General features: G+C 40.1%; 1 protein-coding gene across 1 annotated transcript in view; it reads right to left on the bottom strand.

Moving 5' to 3' along the window:
- Nucleotides 1-18,376, bottom strand: part of LOC122815596 (serine/threonine-protein kinase 33-like) — a 1,042,607-nt gene that overhangs the window by 600,165 nt on the left and 424,066 nt on the right. Inside the window, exon 3 of the mRNA XM_044088227.1 lies at nucleotides 14,226-14,339. Coding sequence (XP_043944162.1) covers nucleotides 14,226-14,339 — 114 coding nt within the window. The remainder of the gene's footprint in view (nucleotides 1-14,225; nucleotides 14,340-18,376) is intronic.

Genomic DNA, 18,376 nt, shown 5'->3' with positions numbered 1-18,376 from the left:
TATAGTATTGTGGGACATGCACATCCCAGGCAATGTCCATGTGAAGGACTATCAAACACAGACATGGCATGCATTGCAAAGCTATGGCCATACACATTGGTAACCAGGATGTCAGGGCAGATCATGCAGTATCCATCTGTGTGGGACATTGCAGACACTACACCCCTGCACTGTACACCATTGTTAGGTGACGTGATGCCATGGATTACCCCTCACCCAGCCTTGCACAGCCATCTTGCACAGCCAACCACTACACACCCATGAAGCAATGCATACATGCATGCCAGTACTGGCACCTTGTGCCTGCATATGGTTTATGATGCTCCCAACCAATGTCACTCCCAGTATAACCCTCATTGGCATACCAACAGATGTCAAACACTTTCACATGCCCTAGCCCATAGAACCTCCAGATATCCCCTGTGGTGCATGTAGTCCAGTGCATTACTGCAGTGTGGAAAACTAAGTAGTTAGGTTGTGTATTTGTGGCCCTGGCAAAGAGTGTCAATGCGTGCCCATTAGAGAGTGTGGTTGTGGTGACAATGGCATCCGTTCACGTGGACAACCATGTGTGCCACACCTAATGTATGTCTATTATATCTCTGTTGCAGATGTCGCTTACCTACACACATATATGTTCTTACAGCACAGCAACATGTCGCCTTTGTGGCACATGTAGTAACGTCATGCACATGTAATAATAATGACTAGTCAGTCATGGATTTGACCCCTGTACTGTTAGGCATGTGGCAGACGATGCTTAGGGTTAAGTCTCCAAGCCCTTCCCTGGTGTACTTTGCCTGTCCCACCCACACACTCTCTGGTGGATGTGAAGGAGTACACCTGCTCAGCAGCAGCATGTGTATTGTAAGTGATGGACATGGTCAGGTGATGGCCTCTGCACCTATTGCAGTCCTCCTCTAGCTGAATGCATGTGGAACAGCTGTGATGGTGTTCCCATAGCCATTTGCATGATAAACACAGTACACTATCTAGGGAAAACATGTTGGTATTTGGCCATGACAGTCACTGTGAGTGGTACCTGGATGTGGTGTTCTGACACAGCATCACATATGATATCTGGATGTACCTCAAACATTATACACAGTGGGAAATAGCCTAAAGACAAGAGGGTGATGTGCCACACATGACTATAGCATGTAAGTGTAGCTATGCTGCGTTGAGACTACTGCCTGTTTAACATGTGTGTGGTAATGGCTATTCTGCATGTTTTAATACAGACATGACAGTACTCTGTTCGTGAGGGACCCCCATCTGTAGGGCCATCTGTGAATTGGTCAGTGTATGCAACCATTTGTTTCCTGTGTTACACACTGAACACACATCTGTGCACAGCAGAAGCATAGTGTGAGGATTGCAGACAGTACATGATGATAGGGATGTGTTACTACCATCGCATCCCTGACTGGACATGTGTCACATGAAACAGTGGTACGACAAACACTGTCTGGGATTCCCAGTGACAAGCCAATAATGGGCAACTGTTCATAGCTGCAGTCACACGTCTACTACACATTGTACAGATTGCATGCAGTATATATGCATGTGTTGTGCTCCCTCTGTAAATGTATACCATATGTTGTGTTGGGTTGATGGTGATATCTATGCATACTTTTGTAGATAATCCTGTATGCTGGTGCCTATCACTAAGCCATATGTGGGTTTAAACTGCAACACCATAGGCTGAATGGGCTGGGAGGTCCCAGCAGAACCTCCTGTCCCACTTCAGCTAACCATGGTACCGGGCACTGGCACATCGGGGGCCCAGCCTTGGACATCAGCCTTTGTTGGCTCTGCACCACCTTCTGGTGGTACCACCACTGAAGATGGAGCATGTTCCCCCTGGGAGCAGGACCAGACAGGTGCATGTCTGCTGTCATGTGGTCACAGACGTGTAGCGTTGGGGGCTCACTAAGGGATTCCGAAGCCAGATACGCAAGCTTAAGGGCGGAGTCACATTTACAGGGTGATGCTGCACCTCCTGGACAGCCCCCAGCACTGCCTCTTTTGCAGCTGTTTAGGTGCAGTGGCAGCTGCCCATGGCTGGGGACCTCCATCCCACTGTTCCCATGGGCTTCTGAATGCCGAACACCCATCCCCATCCGGGGTGTATCCCCCCACATATGTCATATACCAACCCTGTATGCTGTCATGTCTGTGATCCTACCCTAACTATCCTCCACGGCTATACCTACACTCCTTCCCCTACATCCGACCCTCACCTACGGAAACATGAGGCCAATCGTCTCCTAGGAAAATATCTGCCCTATACGTAGCTGTCCATTTCACACACGTGCCCACTGGACACATGTAACCCTTGTAATATGCATTGCAACATACTCCTGTTATCCTCACCCCTGTCCCTCAGGCGCATGATCCTGGTATGCACATCACTCATAAATGGTCCAGGTACACGTGATGAGGATGACCCCATTGTACACACAACACTACCGGTCCCTCTATGGTTACCCCACTTACCTTTATCATGATGATGATGTTGCACACAGCACCTTGCAAGAGTACTGTTTGCACATAATGAGTGAACAGGTACTGTTGTGTTAATGTACATTACATGCACAGTGATGTATATTGCCAATGTACAACTATTTGCATGTTTGACTGACACATGTCTGTCTGAGGAAGTCTTGAGATCACATAGAACAACACCACTACATAATACAGATGTCGCTGGTGTTTCCCGTTTCATTTGTTTGTAATGCTTTGTTGCCACATGGTATGTTCCTGATATATCTCTATATATGTATGTACCTATATGCTGGACATAAACACTCACATATACATCTACATGATGGGATACATTCCTATACTGTTGAATGACTGCGCTGTATGATATGTTTGTGGTACTGTCCATTGTCTGTATATCTGCCATGGCGTATTGGTAATTCACATTAGCTGTGTGTGCAGGGTCCTGGTTCCGAGCCTTGCAGAGGACATTTATTTGGTTGCAGGGCAGAATAAGGCCGTTGGATACGGAGGGAGTAAGGCACATTAAAGCAGTTGGGAGTGGGTGTGTGTGGGTTTGCGCGGTGTTAAACACTGCTGACCTCTGGTTACTGCTTCTTACACTCGGTTAGCCTTTACATTGCTTTACCAGTGCAATACTCGCATACTGGTAGCCAAACAGGCTTACAACCGTTCACTCCCGCACTTGCAAATGCACCGACACTGGTGGTTACATCTGACACTCACACCCCTGGGTGGGAGCGAGGATCACAATATTACCTTGTGATGCCTATTACATTGGAGTACATGACTACAGCATCGGAAATGGCTGCCCATTAGACGACGGCATGGCATTTGACTGTATGGAATCGGCAACATGTCCAGTGAATTAATCATATTTGTGTTTTCCTCATACAATCTGCTCCCATCTGGCTGATACATGAGAACCGATACTCTTCAATACAGACAAGTAATTGGGTTTTGGGAGCCACATCCGTTGGCTGAGTCATGCTACTGCATGCCTATTATAGGTTTGCCACCTTTTCAATTGGACAAGGTGGGACTTTAGGGTTAACACCTGTCCCACTTTGCGAGGGACAGTCCCTCTTTAGGCAGTTGTGTCCTTTGAAAATAATCAAGACATAGCAAATGTCCTGAGATTACTGGACAAAATTATATCCTATGTTTCTTTAATAGTGGCATAAAACAGTTATTTTATATATGAAACCTCTATATGTTATGTGAAGTAGCATAAGCAATTTAAATGTTACTAGAATAAGCTTTTATTTGTGTAAATAAATAAAATTCTGTACTATGCACGGCTGTAGGTATGTTTTGTCCTGGAAAATCTGACATTCCTACAGAACATGTCCCACTTTGGGCATTTGAAAAAGTGGCAACCCTATAGGACCTTTATGTAGAGACGTCAGATTTTGCAGGGCAAAACATACCCACAGCCAGTAGAAAGGAGAGTACTTCACTGTTTTGCCTAAATAAAAGGTTATTCTTGTAGCATTATAGTTGGTTATACTGTTTCTTATAACATTTAGGTGTTTCAGATACAAAATAATTGTTTTATGCAACTACTACAGACACTATAGGAAATCTTTGTCCTAAATCACAGGACATTTGCCATAATTACAATTATTTTGCAGGACACAACTGGCCAAAGGGGAGTGTCCCTCGCAAAGGTGGACAGGTGGTAACCCCAACCCTATTATTTTATCATCTTTCTAAGGTAGTCGGTGGAATATGCGCTTTCTCTCACTAGCAGACCTCTCATACGAATGGGGAAGAATGAACACTGAATCAGGGACACTGCATAGCAACCTCAGGGACACATTTAGAAGTTTGGTGCTATTAACCTGACACATTGACAGACCCAGAGCATATGTATTCATACACATTGCTTGAGGTACATGCTGTTTATGACTCTTACATTTTGTCATTATTCATTACATGTATTCTGCCACCTTTCCTCCTAATATCACTAGTTCTAGGAGGGTTTAGTTGGGACAGAGTTAGATTCTGATTCGTAATCACAGATGTCCCTGATAATCGGGGACAGTTCAATGGTATGGTCCCTATGTGTTCCCCCAATGGTTTACGGACTATCCAGTGGATGTGCTCTTAAGGTTTGGGAGGTATGGGCATCTGCTATGCCCACATTGGAATATTACTTACATCCATGGGGCGGTCCTAATACAGCTCTGCCTGCCAACACCTGCACGCCTAGGCCCATAATCGCATACCCATAGTTCCCCTACCTGCCACTCCTCTACAGCACTCATCCTTACTGTGGGCTCAGATGGGGTATAAACGTATCCCTACACAATGCACACTCTCACCATGTCAGGACACATGTCGTACGTTGTGTCAACTCTTGTGTTATCAGGCTTGCACAACCTACTGGTCTGTGTACATCTACAGCCTGGTCACATCAATCATTACAAAGCTTGGCTCCAATCACTAAATTTTTGGTGTCCCACAAGGGACATCGCTGTCCATATTTCAAGTGTAGACCTTGCAGATCTCTCCCACTGGTAGTTTCCTGCCGGTGGTCTGGGAAGCAGTGGTGTATTTACCTTTATTGTGTGTCTGTATGTCTCACTGGCCTAGCTGGGGGGGTGGGGGGGGTAGACGTTTGTTTATTGGACCTCCCACCAACATATGTCCGGACTGAACATATGTTACCCATAACTGCTGTATCATATCCTAGGTACATGCATGTGTATATTTACTGTAACACATATATATATATATATATATATATATATATATATATATATATATATATTTACATTAGTATATATGTATGCATACATGTATATTAATATATTGCTGTCTATATATATATATATATTTTTTTAAATATATATATATATATATATATATATATATATATATATATATATATATATATATAATGTATATGATCTAACGACATATGGGTCTATGGTTGTCTGCATATGTATAGATTCATATGTGGGTATGTATCTGTATTCTTTCTCTGTATGTATACATTCGTACTACGGCGAGGGAGAAGCATATCTCTATTTCGCCATGGGTACATATACACACACAAAGCTCTACTTATATACGTCTACATCTGGTCATTCTGTTCCATGCCATATAGATTGCACTTTGCTTTAGTGGATCTCGCAGTGGGTGTGGCTGCTTGTTGGGCGACGCCTCTGCCTAATGAACACATTCACTTGCATCCCTAGGGCTGTCCATATTGGCCAGCATCAGCCAACACCTGCACACCTAGACCCATAAGTAGCTACCCATAATTCCTCCACCCTCACCTTCTCGACAGCACCCATCCTTACTCTGGGACCTGGTGGGTTCTGGACACACCACTACACGCTGCCCACTCTCCACTTCACGGGACCCATTTAATACAATTGTCTTGGCCCATGGGTAATTTGGGTTACCCACCCTTGTATTCCGAGTCTGTATACACCGCGGACAAACTGGATGATCTATCGCATTCCTATGGTTTAGCTAATTTTTGGGGTTTCCCACAAGGGGTGCTCCAGTATGTGTTCCATGATTAGAATCCGCGGGTTTACTGTGTCCCCCACTGGGTGTATCCTGCCTGTGGTCTGGGGAGCAGTGGATACTTTACATTGCTTGCGTGTATAGTTCCCGTGTCCGGCTGTAGGGAGGGGGGTGGAAGGGAATGCTGCATGTGTCATGTGTCTTGCCTGGGCTCCTCACTTCCATTGCCATAGCCTGTGAAGAAATGTCATTCCTGTGTGCTTTTTCCTATCATAGCTGTATATCTCTATATATCTACACACACAAACACACACACACACACACACACACACACACACACACACATATATATATATATATATATATATATATATATATATATATATATATGTACATATATGTATATATATATATATATATATATATATATATATATATATATATATATATATATATATATATACGTATATGTATATCTGCACCCTTATATATATATATCTAAATATATGTCTACACATATATGTATATATATTCATATATATATATATATATATATATATATATATATATACATATATATATAGATATAGATATATATATATCTGTGTGTCTGTAAACCAATACATTCCCCGCTCATACGCACTTACACATGCGTAATGGTGTTTATATCTGCTTCACCAGCATACTAGTGCCTTATTCATTATGACACCGACACTTCACTCTAGTTATCTTGTAATCGGTATTTAGCACATTATGCAGCGGACAGATGTCACAATATGTTCATGTACGGATTACCGATGGTAATTGGAATGTGATACAGTGTGATTCGGTATGAGAATGTCTGTTTGTTAGGGGGTTGCTCTAATGAATGCACTAATGCTGTGCCACTCCATATGCATATATACCCATGGCTCCTCGTTCCCCAAACACACCCCAATGCCTCCCTAACACTTCTGTCATCCATTCTCCTGTCAGATTTGCAGTGTATCAACACCACTACACACTGGCCACACCCTACTCCTATAGAGCCATCCCATCGGTTTACTCACTCCATGTATCCTCCGACCTCCCATACGTTTAGTCCACAAACATTGTTGACGTGAGCAACCAAAGGAATATGTCTTGCTATTATTGGGCTGACCCACATGGGACACGCAAGTGTTTATGGCAGGATTAGACTCTAGACTTTATTACATCTTTACTCCCGTTAACATGACACTATAATTCATTAATATGTATGACTATGCGGTATCGCACACGTTCAACATGGGAGCCTAGTAATGTATGTGTTCAGTGTATTTATTTTACTATTAGACCAGTTAAATACATGTCATTGCCATACCAGGCAGATCACAGGAAGGATTCCATGTGTGGGGAAGCCCTCACATTGGATTATCGTCTGCACAGCACTGACTTTGGACACTGTACACGCCTCTCCATTCTAGCAGTTTTGTCCTGTCCCTCTTCTGCACAACCTATTATTCCATCTACTGTCGAAGTTTGTATGTGCACATTCCTATTATTTATGTCAACAAATGGAATGCATGTGTTACACAGAATGTACTTCTATATATTGTTGTCTGCATGTGTGTATGCATATATACCTATTACGAACTAGCTGACCTCCACGGGGTGGTCCAATTAGAACCGGGCCATCCAACCCTGGCACGCCTGGATCCATAATTTCATACCCATAGTCCCTCCACCCCACCCGTGTTGAATTTACACAAGTAACTTCCATTATCCACTTGTTATCGCAGCCATGACACACCTTTACACATTGCCCTCTCCAGAGTGTTTGGAGCCCTACACATATTTTGTCCTGCCTCGTGTGTTCACAGGCTCTCCCGCCATGTAATATTTGCACATACGTGCCTTGCCTGGGGTTATGGATTAAGGCCATTTGCGCTTTACAATTTTTGGTGGTCCCAGCATGGACTACTTTCCATCTGTATGTAAAGTAGACTTAGCAATTCAACGATGTTACTCACACTGGTAAAACCCTGCATGTGGTGTGAGTAGCAGTGCTCTGCTCACTCCTGGGCAGCTTTTTATGACATACGCTGACGGCACTATATAATACCATATTTGCTCTTTATTCCCTTCACATCCCTTGTGTATGCTTTATTATTATGACGTTCATTCTTCATAGATATATATATATATATATATATATATATATATATATATATATATAATGTATGTAGATATATTTATATCTATACACACATATATGTGTATATATATATATATATATATATATATATATATATATATATATATATATATATATATATATATATATATATATATATATATATATATATATATTTATATATATCTGTACATACATATATACATTTCCTATGCTGGGTGCTGCTTACACCCGCGCAGGCACACTCGCATATGCTTACAGTGTGTTACATATGTTTACTGCCGCTTATTTGTGCTTACTTGTGCCTTATTCATTATGACAGTACCACTTTGATTGAAGGGATCTGGTTAATAGTCCCATGCGATACACACATTCACTTTTGCATGTTTTAATGTTGGCTTTAGAGCAGAATGACATTCATTCCACAATAAAAATGATATGTGCTATAGTTGAAATTGAACCGTGAATGCCTGTTCGTTAGGCGGATGCTCTAACCACTACACTATTTGTGTTCTTCTTTATTTATATGTATACCCATGGTTCATAGTTACCCGAACACACGCCGCAACACTTCATTCACACAGCAGGCATCCATTTTCCTGTTGAGAAAACCTCACTACTACACATGCGCCATTCCCTACTACTCTGGACCCGTGCCGCATGTTGACTTTCTCAGAGTACATTTAGACCTCCAAAACCTATAGTCCTGGCACATACGTGTGTTTGATTGTCAGGGTGTTCATGTGATCATTCGGGTTTAGGCTTGTCCAACTAGGAACCGGGACTGCCCTGTACCCGTTTGAAAGTCAGATTTAGCACGTGGACAAGGTAACTCCCACTGTTAGCATCCTGCCTTGTTATGTCAGCACTAGATAATAAGGGTGTTCCGCTGCTATTTTCCTTCACATTCATTATGAATGCTTTGTTGTTCCCATGTTTGTTCTGTAGTTTCATATATATATATATATATATATATATATATATATATATATATATATATATATATATATATATATATATATATATATATATATATATATATATATATATATATATATATATATATATATATATATATATATATATATATATATATATATATGTGTTTGCCACCCTTTCAAATGGCCAAAGTAGGACATTTTTGGTTCAAACGTCAAGATTTTGCAGGCCAACGCATACCCACAGCCAGTACAAAGAACATAATTTCACTTTTATGCCTAAATGACAGCTTATTCTTGTAGCATTTTAGTTTCTTATTCAGTTTATTATAACATTTAGGTGTTTCAGATACAGAATAACTGTTTTATGCAACTATTACATAAATATAGGAAATATTTTTGTCATTAAATCTCAGGAAATCTGCCATTTGACACTAACTGTACAGGACACAACTGCCCAAAGAAGGACTGTCCCTCGCAAAGTGGGACAGGTGGTTACCCTATATATATATATATATATATATATATATATATATATATTTATATAAATATATATATATATATATATATATATGTGTACGTATGCATGCATACACATCTATATGATTTCATTACATTGATCATACTGTTGACTGACTGTGCTGTCTGCTATGTTTGTGATAACATCGTCGTTAGGTATAACTGCTGTGGCTTAGTGGTAAATCACATTGATTGTGATGTGTAGGGTCCTGGCGTCGGGCCTGGTTGACGTGGTTTATTGTGTTGCTGGGCGGAACAAGGGCCATTGGACAAAGGGTGAGTACAACACTTTTCAGCTGCAGTTTTCCATTTAACTGCTGATTCACGTCACGCAAAAACCTTCTACATTCTTACTGTGATACGTCACCCCAGTTCACATTTCATTGGTATTATATCGTCATACAGCATAAATTTAGCAAGCTATGCTTGTATACGGATTACGCATCATAAATGGTGTGTGCTGCAGTCGAACCGGCAATGTCTGCTCGATAGTCGGATGCTCTAACCACTACACTATTGGTGTTCTGCTTCATTTATATGTATACCCATGGTTCATAGTTACCCAAACACACACCTCAACACTTCACTAACAAAGCAGGCATCCATTTTCCTGTTGGGAAAACCGCACTACTACACATGCACCATTCCCTACTGCTTTAGACAAGTCCCGTATGTTGGCTCACTCCAAGTATATTCAGATGTCCCAAGCTTATAGTCCTGGGACATATGTTCATATCATGGTCAGGGTGTTCAATTAGTCTTCCAATTTTTGGCTTGTCTGACTGTTGACTGGGACTGCCCTGTACCTCTTTGAAAGTCAGACTTAGCACGGGGATATAGTTAGTTCCACTTGTAGCATCCTACCTGTGGTTGAGGATGCAGAGGTGTGCTCACTTCTGGCCAACCTCGCTGCTGTTTCCCTTCACATTCGTTATGCCTGCTATATTGTGACTGTGTTCATTCTTCATATATATATATATATATATATGTATATATCTTGGCCTGTACATACACATGCATATACACCTACATGCTTATTTACATTTCCCATACCATTGAATCACCGCCACTTACCACCGTGCATACATGCTTGCATACCCACTTACATCTACGGTTGCCACCTTTTCAAATGGCCAAAGTGGGACATTTTCGGGATGCACATTAGATTTTACAGGCCGACACATACCCACTGTCAGTACAAAGGATAGAACTTGACATTTTTGCCTTAATGAAAGCTTATTCTTGTAGCTGTTTAGTTGCTTATTCTGTTTCTTGTAACATTTAGGTATTTTACATACAGAAATAACTATTTTATGCAACTGTTACATGAAATATGGGACATAATTATTTCCTACAATCTCAGGACATTTGTCATTTTAATAATTTTGGTCAGGACACAACTGCCCAAAAAGGGACTGTCCCTTGCAAAGTGGGACAGGTGGTAACCCTACTTATGTCTGCTTTAAAGCGCCTTAATCACCCTATATCCGACTGCCACTTTTGTGGTCATCGTATAAAATTAGCCCTTGCATGGCTTGGACCCGGGAACAGGAACACCTTAGTCACTGGTTTTACCACTAAACCATCCGTGATACATTCTCTATGGATAATAATTAGGATATATGACTTTACTACAGCCATTCCACAGTACTGGCAACAAATGTGACAGTCGGGTGATGTACATATGTATAGTACATGTTACTAATCATATGTTTCTGAGACGCATATGTCTACATTTGCAAGTATACATATTTATGAATTGGATGCATACTTGACAACTACTTATATTCATGTATGTGTGATGTGTAGCTATGCAAATGTGAAAGGTATATATTCCTGATAATACACATGGGGAGACGTGCATCACGGTCAGGTGTTTAATCCTGGGTTGTAGGTTCTGCAGGACTGGCTGGAGGCTGAGCAGGGTTTTGGACAACTACTGCTCATACAACTTGTGTCCAGATGTCTACGGGACTGGACATTGTGTCGTGACACCAAGTCTAATCTTTAGAACAGATACTTATCCCATGAGGGATATCCAAAAATTTTGGCAACCAATAACCTCAATTCTTTTGGATTTACGAAAATTAGGTAGGGTTATAAATGCAAGGGATAAATAGTTTGCAATCCTGAGACTTCCTAGGGTGAGGCTGCCTACTAGATATGAGTTGGGGTCACTATGTGCAGATATGGCTGCGCCAAGCTAGCAGCCCGAGTATGGGTGGTTTTGGTGGACGTTCAGGAAGGGGGGGTGGTGTGCTGTGGAAGGGATGATGGGTATTCAGTTATGTATCCAGGTGTGTTGGGGTTGGATGGCTCAGTTCAGGCCAGACCATTATGTGGGTGTGAGCTGGTAACTTTTCTGTACATGTGTATCACACATTTTAATGCTCATATGTTTGTGGGATTGTGTTCTACAGTATGGCCTGTCAAGTTGTATTGAGGATGTGAATGCTTGTTCTTTGGTTTTCTTTCTGAGTCACCCACTGCTCCCTCGTACACCTCCAGTTCACCTATTGTGCATCCGACCCAGTCTCCCCTTGGCAAATTATTACATTACCCGTCATCCCCCACCCCCATATTCCACACAAACCATCCATTCCTTCTCTGGTTGATGGCCCATGGCACAGCCACCAGAACATATTGTGTACACTGCATATCTCTGGTACCAATATGGTTGTGAGGACTACCCTAGCATTTTTGATCTTCCACATGCTGTACTTCACGCACATAGGTACACACAAATACTTATCTTTCATGACATGGTAGGTAGACCCGGGTAATACCCGTTCATCTTTGGGCCATCCAGACAAGGATGACTTGGACCGCGAATGGGCAGATATTGAGTGAATGCTCTGACCATTGGTAGGGTTGCCACCTTTTCATATGACCAGAATGGGACATTTTCTGGTAACACATCAGATTTTACCGGCCAACACATACCCACGGTCAGTACAACGGATAGTACTTTAGTATTATGCCTAAATGAAAGCTTATTGTTGTAGCAGTTTAGTTGCTTATTCTGTTTCTTGTAACATTTAGGGATTTTACATACAGAAATACGTATTGTATGGAACTATTACATAAAATATGGGACATAATTATGTCCTACAATCGCAAGACATTTAATATTTATAATGGTTTTGGTAAGGACACAACTGCCCAGAGAGGGACTGTCCCACACAAAGTGGGACAGGTGGTAACCCTAACCATTGGGCTAGACTTAGCAAATGGCAGCGGCGTGCTAACACATTGCTTTTTGCTTCCACTTGGTATAACAATCAACACTACAATGGAATACGGGCATGGGTTTTAAATGTCATTTGTTCGAGGGACGGGGACTCAATATTCAGCTACATGCCTTTCTATTTACTTTTTATTTTGGTGTTTGCAAAACTGACTTGCATGCTTTGCATACATTTGAGTATCCACGGACACTGACGGGTGTGATTATTATTAGAGGCAGGCTGAATTAGTCAGCATTTTAGGTTGCGCATCTGCAGTTGACATGTTCATGCCTCTGTGCAGTGCTTAGACACGCCCTCTGCACTCACACACGTTTCTTATGCATGTGGACGTTGCGGCAGCACACCTTCATTAATATTCATGTGGTGGTGCTGCGCCATCTCTATGCCGCACGGTCGGCGCAAGGCTAACGCCATCCTTGCGTCGAGCTTCATGAATCCCGGGGTTAGTGTTGTCATTTGTACCTGCAAGATTTTAACATAAATCACCCTTCAGAGCAAAGGTGTAGCCAGGCATACTCTTTGTACTCTACTGAGTACATTTTTTTCTGAGCATCACATCAACATACTTTTTAGGTCAACTTATAGCTACAACCGTCTAAATGTATGGCTTTTACAACGGGTACAATATTGCTAATCTAAAAACAATATTTTTAATAATTTTAGGTGGAACAGCTGAACATGTTACTTACATTTATTAAGTTCTTGCGGGGCAGCATTTTGAGAGAAGTGTCTGTTTTTAAGTGATAGGTGTCTAGGGGAGAGGGGGTAGCACCATACCTCTCAACCTCTTAGCATAAGAAATCTGGACAAAGTCAGAAATAATGGGAGAAGAAATGCCCAAAATAATGACATATTTTAAATATTGCTCATATAAACATAGAAAGCTGCTAAAATTATTTTGAATTATTATGCATTTTCTGAAGCAAATGAAGTCTAAAACTCAAATGCATGTCATTATTTAATATTATTTAGTTGCTTCAATCTTCCATGATTTGCCAAAACCCCCCCCATAAATTTATATGAGGAACAGACCAAAGATATGAGGCAAAAATCTGGACATTCTATGAAAAGCTGGACAGTTGAGAGGGATGGGTAGTACTAAGAGCTTGTGAGTACAGAACAGATTTTGCTTGCTCCATCCCTGCTTCATAGTGGGGTACCAGATGATGCTAATACACCGCATTACAATCATAGCCTCATGAATAGACATCGATGTGTTTTACAAACTTATTAAATCTGGCACAGACTTTCTATGCAGCACAACAATATCACCCAAATGAGGTTTTGTTGATCATGTGACTGTTGTTCTGCAATATATGTTTTTTTTAGGAATGCACATTTAATTAGTCTCCAACTGAATGAACAGAAAAGTTTTACCTTTTCTTTATTAACCTTCTTGATAGCAAATTTCTTTTTTGTCTTAACATGTGTTCCTCCAATAACCGTTCCAAATGTCCCTTTTCCCAACTTCTCTCCAAATGAGTAGGTGCCCTAGAAATGTTAAAATAGAAAGAAAATACAGGATTTAGGAAATAACTTAAAACAATGAGTTTTAAATCTATTAGAATAAAATGACGAGTAATAACTTCTTGCATGCCATGTTTAACAGTGCCCTATGGGGAATAATATGATTAGTTAGCTATCCATTTCTGACAGAAAACACAGAGAGAATGTCTTTGCTGCTTGTACATCTGCTGTGAATAATTTCTACTTTAAAGTTTTTAAAGGGTAACCACTTGAAATGTTGAGACCCACTAGAGCGAGTCCTGAAATATGGAGAATGAATAGCCAAAGAAAAAAACAGACTTGTATATACCAAGCCCGAGACGACCATTTCTCAGAATATTCTCCTTTCTCTGAGGTATGATGATCTTGGAGTTAATATATATAAGTTTGGGAGTGGGGTGGAAGTGGACTGGGGGGCTTTACCCTAATATCAGGGGGGTGATGGGAGACTTGCCCCTCTGCAAAAAAGAAGTTTGAGATGGGCTCTTCTGTGGGATTTTCTTTTTTCCATTCTGTCAACACTCAGTGTTACAAGTGTCAGCATTTCAACAGTTGCCATTTTAAAGATTCTTTAAATTCCCTGTTCAGAAATCCATGTAACTAGATCATCTAAATACTGTTGGTTTCAATGGGTTATGACGAAGGGCTATAGTCTGTAAAAATAGCCAGCACTTTTAAATGTGAAAAAAGTTGAGGCAGGCTGCATGTAATTCATGTGAGTAAGTTTTGATAAGTACAAGTATCCCAGGTTTTCTGCATAGTTATGTAGACAACATGGAGGCACTGATGCATGGATGCTCTTATGAATAATTCTGAAATAAATTAGTCTACTAGATCCTACATGTAATGGTTAGCGGTATTTTATGCCATGAATATGGACTGTCGGATACACTGCGTAAGACACAGGTATTTCAGCCCAGCCAAAGATATTTTTGGTGACATGCAGGCATGCTGCTAAACTAAAGCATAAGGGTTTCTTACATTAACTTCTCATTTTGTCTGATTACTATCAAGGGATACATAAATGGCACATTTTCTGGTTCTGTCTGAACTCTCCACGGTTTCAGCAGGTGATCCTTTCTGGTATTTGAAAACAATCTAACCACATGCCCCATTAGAGCTGAGCCCACTTCTCAGGTTATTCACAGTAGGCCTGAAAGTATATAAACTGCATTGCTACCCAAAGGAAAATTCAAAAGTTAATTTTATTCAGACAAAGAGTCATCAAAGGTGTGATTACAATAGCTAAGACCACAGGTTTTGTCAGACATAATTAGTGAACTCAATGACCACATTTTTTGTCTGAGAATCTCCAAGGCTTATGAAGGCCAGTATTTAGCTTAATAAGCTAATGTCTATGCCAAAGTAAGTGCACATTATACTTTATGAGACGCTGTTTGAAAGACAACATAACTATATTTTAATGAGGCAGCAGCTGAAAATGAGGTAGAATTCCTTATACTGTAGGAAGAGATATTTGGACAGCTGCATTGTTTTTTAACATGATGTGGAGTAAGGCAATAGTTTCATACTTTGAATACAGACTGTAAAGTTCTAGCTGCCCCATGCTCAGAACATATTTACAAAAGTAAAATATCTTTTTGCATACAGGAATGATGCAAGATAAATACAAGCAGTATACATATTACTTCCATGAAGTACTGAATGCAAGAGAGACAATTGCTTTTAACATTCTGAATGTATATCCTTTTATATGTATATATATATATATATATATATATATATATATACACACACACACACACACACACACACACACACACACATATATATATATATATATATATATATATATATATATATATATATGTATATATTTATATCCTTTAATGTTGTATATATGTACCACAAAATATCAAACATCTCACAGTCTAATTTGGTAGATATGTGTAAGTAATACTTTAATGACATTTCTGCACTACATCCCTCATAAAAAAACAGTTGTTTGATGATACAAGTGTTTTTAAGGGATCCATACATATACACACACACACACACACACACACACACACACACACACACACACACACATACATACATAAAATTATACAGTTGCTTGTCTTTTATCCTCGATGCTCAGTTATCAGTACCAAATTTGCCTTTGCCTGCATGTACACCCCATGTGGGGGACTGTACCCTCCATATCCCCTGCAGCTGTATATATTCTAACTCTGAGATCATGCAGTGGTATAGAATAATTCTTCCCTAATACCCAGTACTATAAAGATTTGCTGTATCTTATCCTAAGCAGTCAACAAATGAACCAATCAGCCAAAGGAACTTGCTGATTCACGTCTTGACTATGTTGACCATCTACCTCATTATCATCATCATTGTCATCCCTTTTTTCCATTTTCTACATGGGGTCAGGGTATCACATTAATGCCACTCTCCTACCTTCTTCAACAGTTGTTTATGACTATTGCAGGTTGTCTCTCACACAATCCATCCATCTCTGTGTTGGATGTCCTTGTTTCCTCTTGCTTTCTTCCTTTCTATCCTAAATCATCTTCAACAAATTGCATACCGCTTTTCTGCACATGTATCTGAGCCATCATAATCTTTTCTCTTTGACATTCTCTGCAACTCAGGCTAATTGGTCTTTCATTCTGATGTCCCCACTTCTTTGTATGTCTCATACTGTGCATTCTTCCACTCATCTCAGGCACTTCATCTAATCACCTCTAACCTCCTCAGCCAGTTTTCCTTCACTGTCCAGGTTTTTTTGCCATACACTAGAACCAGTAGTATCATTGCTTGGTATATGTTAAGTTTTGGTTTATTTGGCTTTCTTCTGTCTTACACTACCCCTTCAACTCTGTGATCCCAATTGGCTGCAGACCTTCTGATTCTAGCTTTCATTTCCTCATTTAGACTCCCCTTCTCCATAACCACCCTGCCCAGATCCGTGACACTATTAACTTGTAACACTATTTTCCCCTTCTATCTCAGTTTTCAGCTTTTTCTGATTTCTTCCATTTGCTGTCATGACAGCTGTCATATCTGTACTTAATTTCACCCTGTGTGCCTTCAGTATTGGGTTCCATTTCACTGTCATTTACTGAAGCTCTTGTTCAGAGTCCGGTTGTAGTGCCGTATTAACTGCATACAGCAACTTTGCTGATCTGTCCCTTCCAACCTGTTTGCTAATTTAGTCCATCACCAGTATGAGCAGCAGTGGGCTCACAGATGAACCTTGATGTACACCCCCCTTTCTATTGGAAACCTCTCTGTGAATCTGAACACTGTATATATTTATGTCACTGGGTCCTTGTGCATAGGCTACACTAATTCTACTAATGTTTCCAGGACTTTGAACCAACACTGGACTGCCCAAATCAGCTTTCATGGGACCATGTTATTTGCTTTCTTCAAGTCTAGGAATGCCCAGTTGGACTCTTATCTTATCTCTAGATTCTTCTCAATTGCCTGTTTTATGACAAACACTAGGTCAGTAGCTTAGGTGAATGCAAAATAAGCAAAAGCACTCACTGAGAATTGAGTAAAGGTTACTTTGTTATTTTAACATGTTTTCATTTTTCTTATAGACTGATTATAAATTACCCTTTATATCACTTTATACATCTTTATAAATCACTTTATATATTCATGTTACTGAATGCATTCAACAATCATTTCATCCTTCCACCCTTTCCACCATAGCAAACTTTATATAACATATTACCTCATCACCATCTTTGCAATTGTTATATAGAAATTTGTTCACATCTTCTTTTCCATAAATACCAAATAACAATTAATAAACTTTTATACCATTTTTCATTTTTTCTCATTCCCAACCTTATATTTTCCATACAGCACCATGTCCATATCATATTTTTAAATACTTTCCTGTAATAAAAAAAAATATTTGAATAATTTCCCAAAACCTTAATTTTTCTCATAATACAAAAAAAAAAACAGTTTTGTGATGTCTGCTCAGTATTACAGATATTACACACTCTTTTTTCTATCATTTTATATTGCATTGTATCTCACTG

This window comes from Protopterus annectens, chromosome 11.part0 (genome assembly GCF_019279795.1).
Source record: "Protopterus annectens isolate FY-2018-M chromosome 11.part0, PAN1.0, whole genome shotgun sequence".
NCBI lineage: Eukaryota > Metazoa > Chordata > Ceratodontiformes > Protopteridae > Protopterus > Protopterus annectens.
The sequence above is the reverse complement of the archived record's forward strand: the minus strand, read 5'-3'. Positions and strand labels throughout refer to the sequence as shown.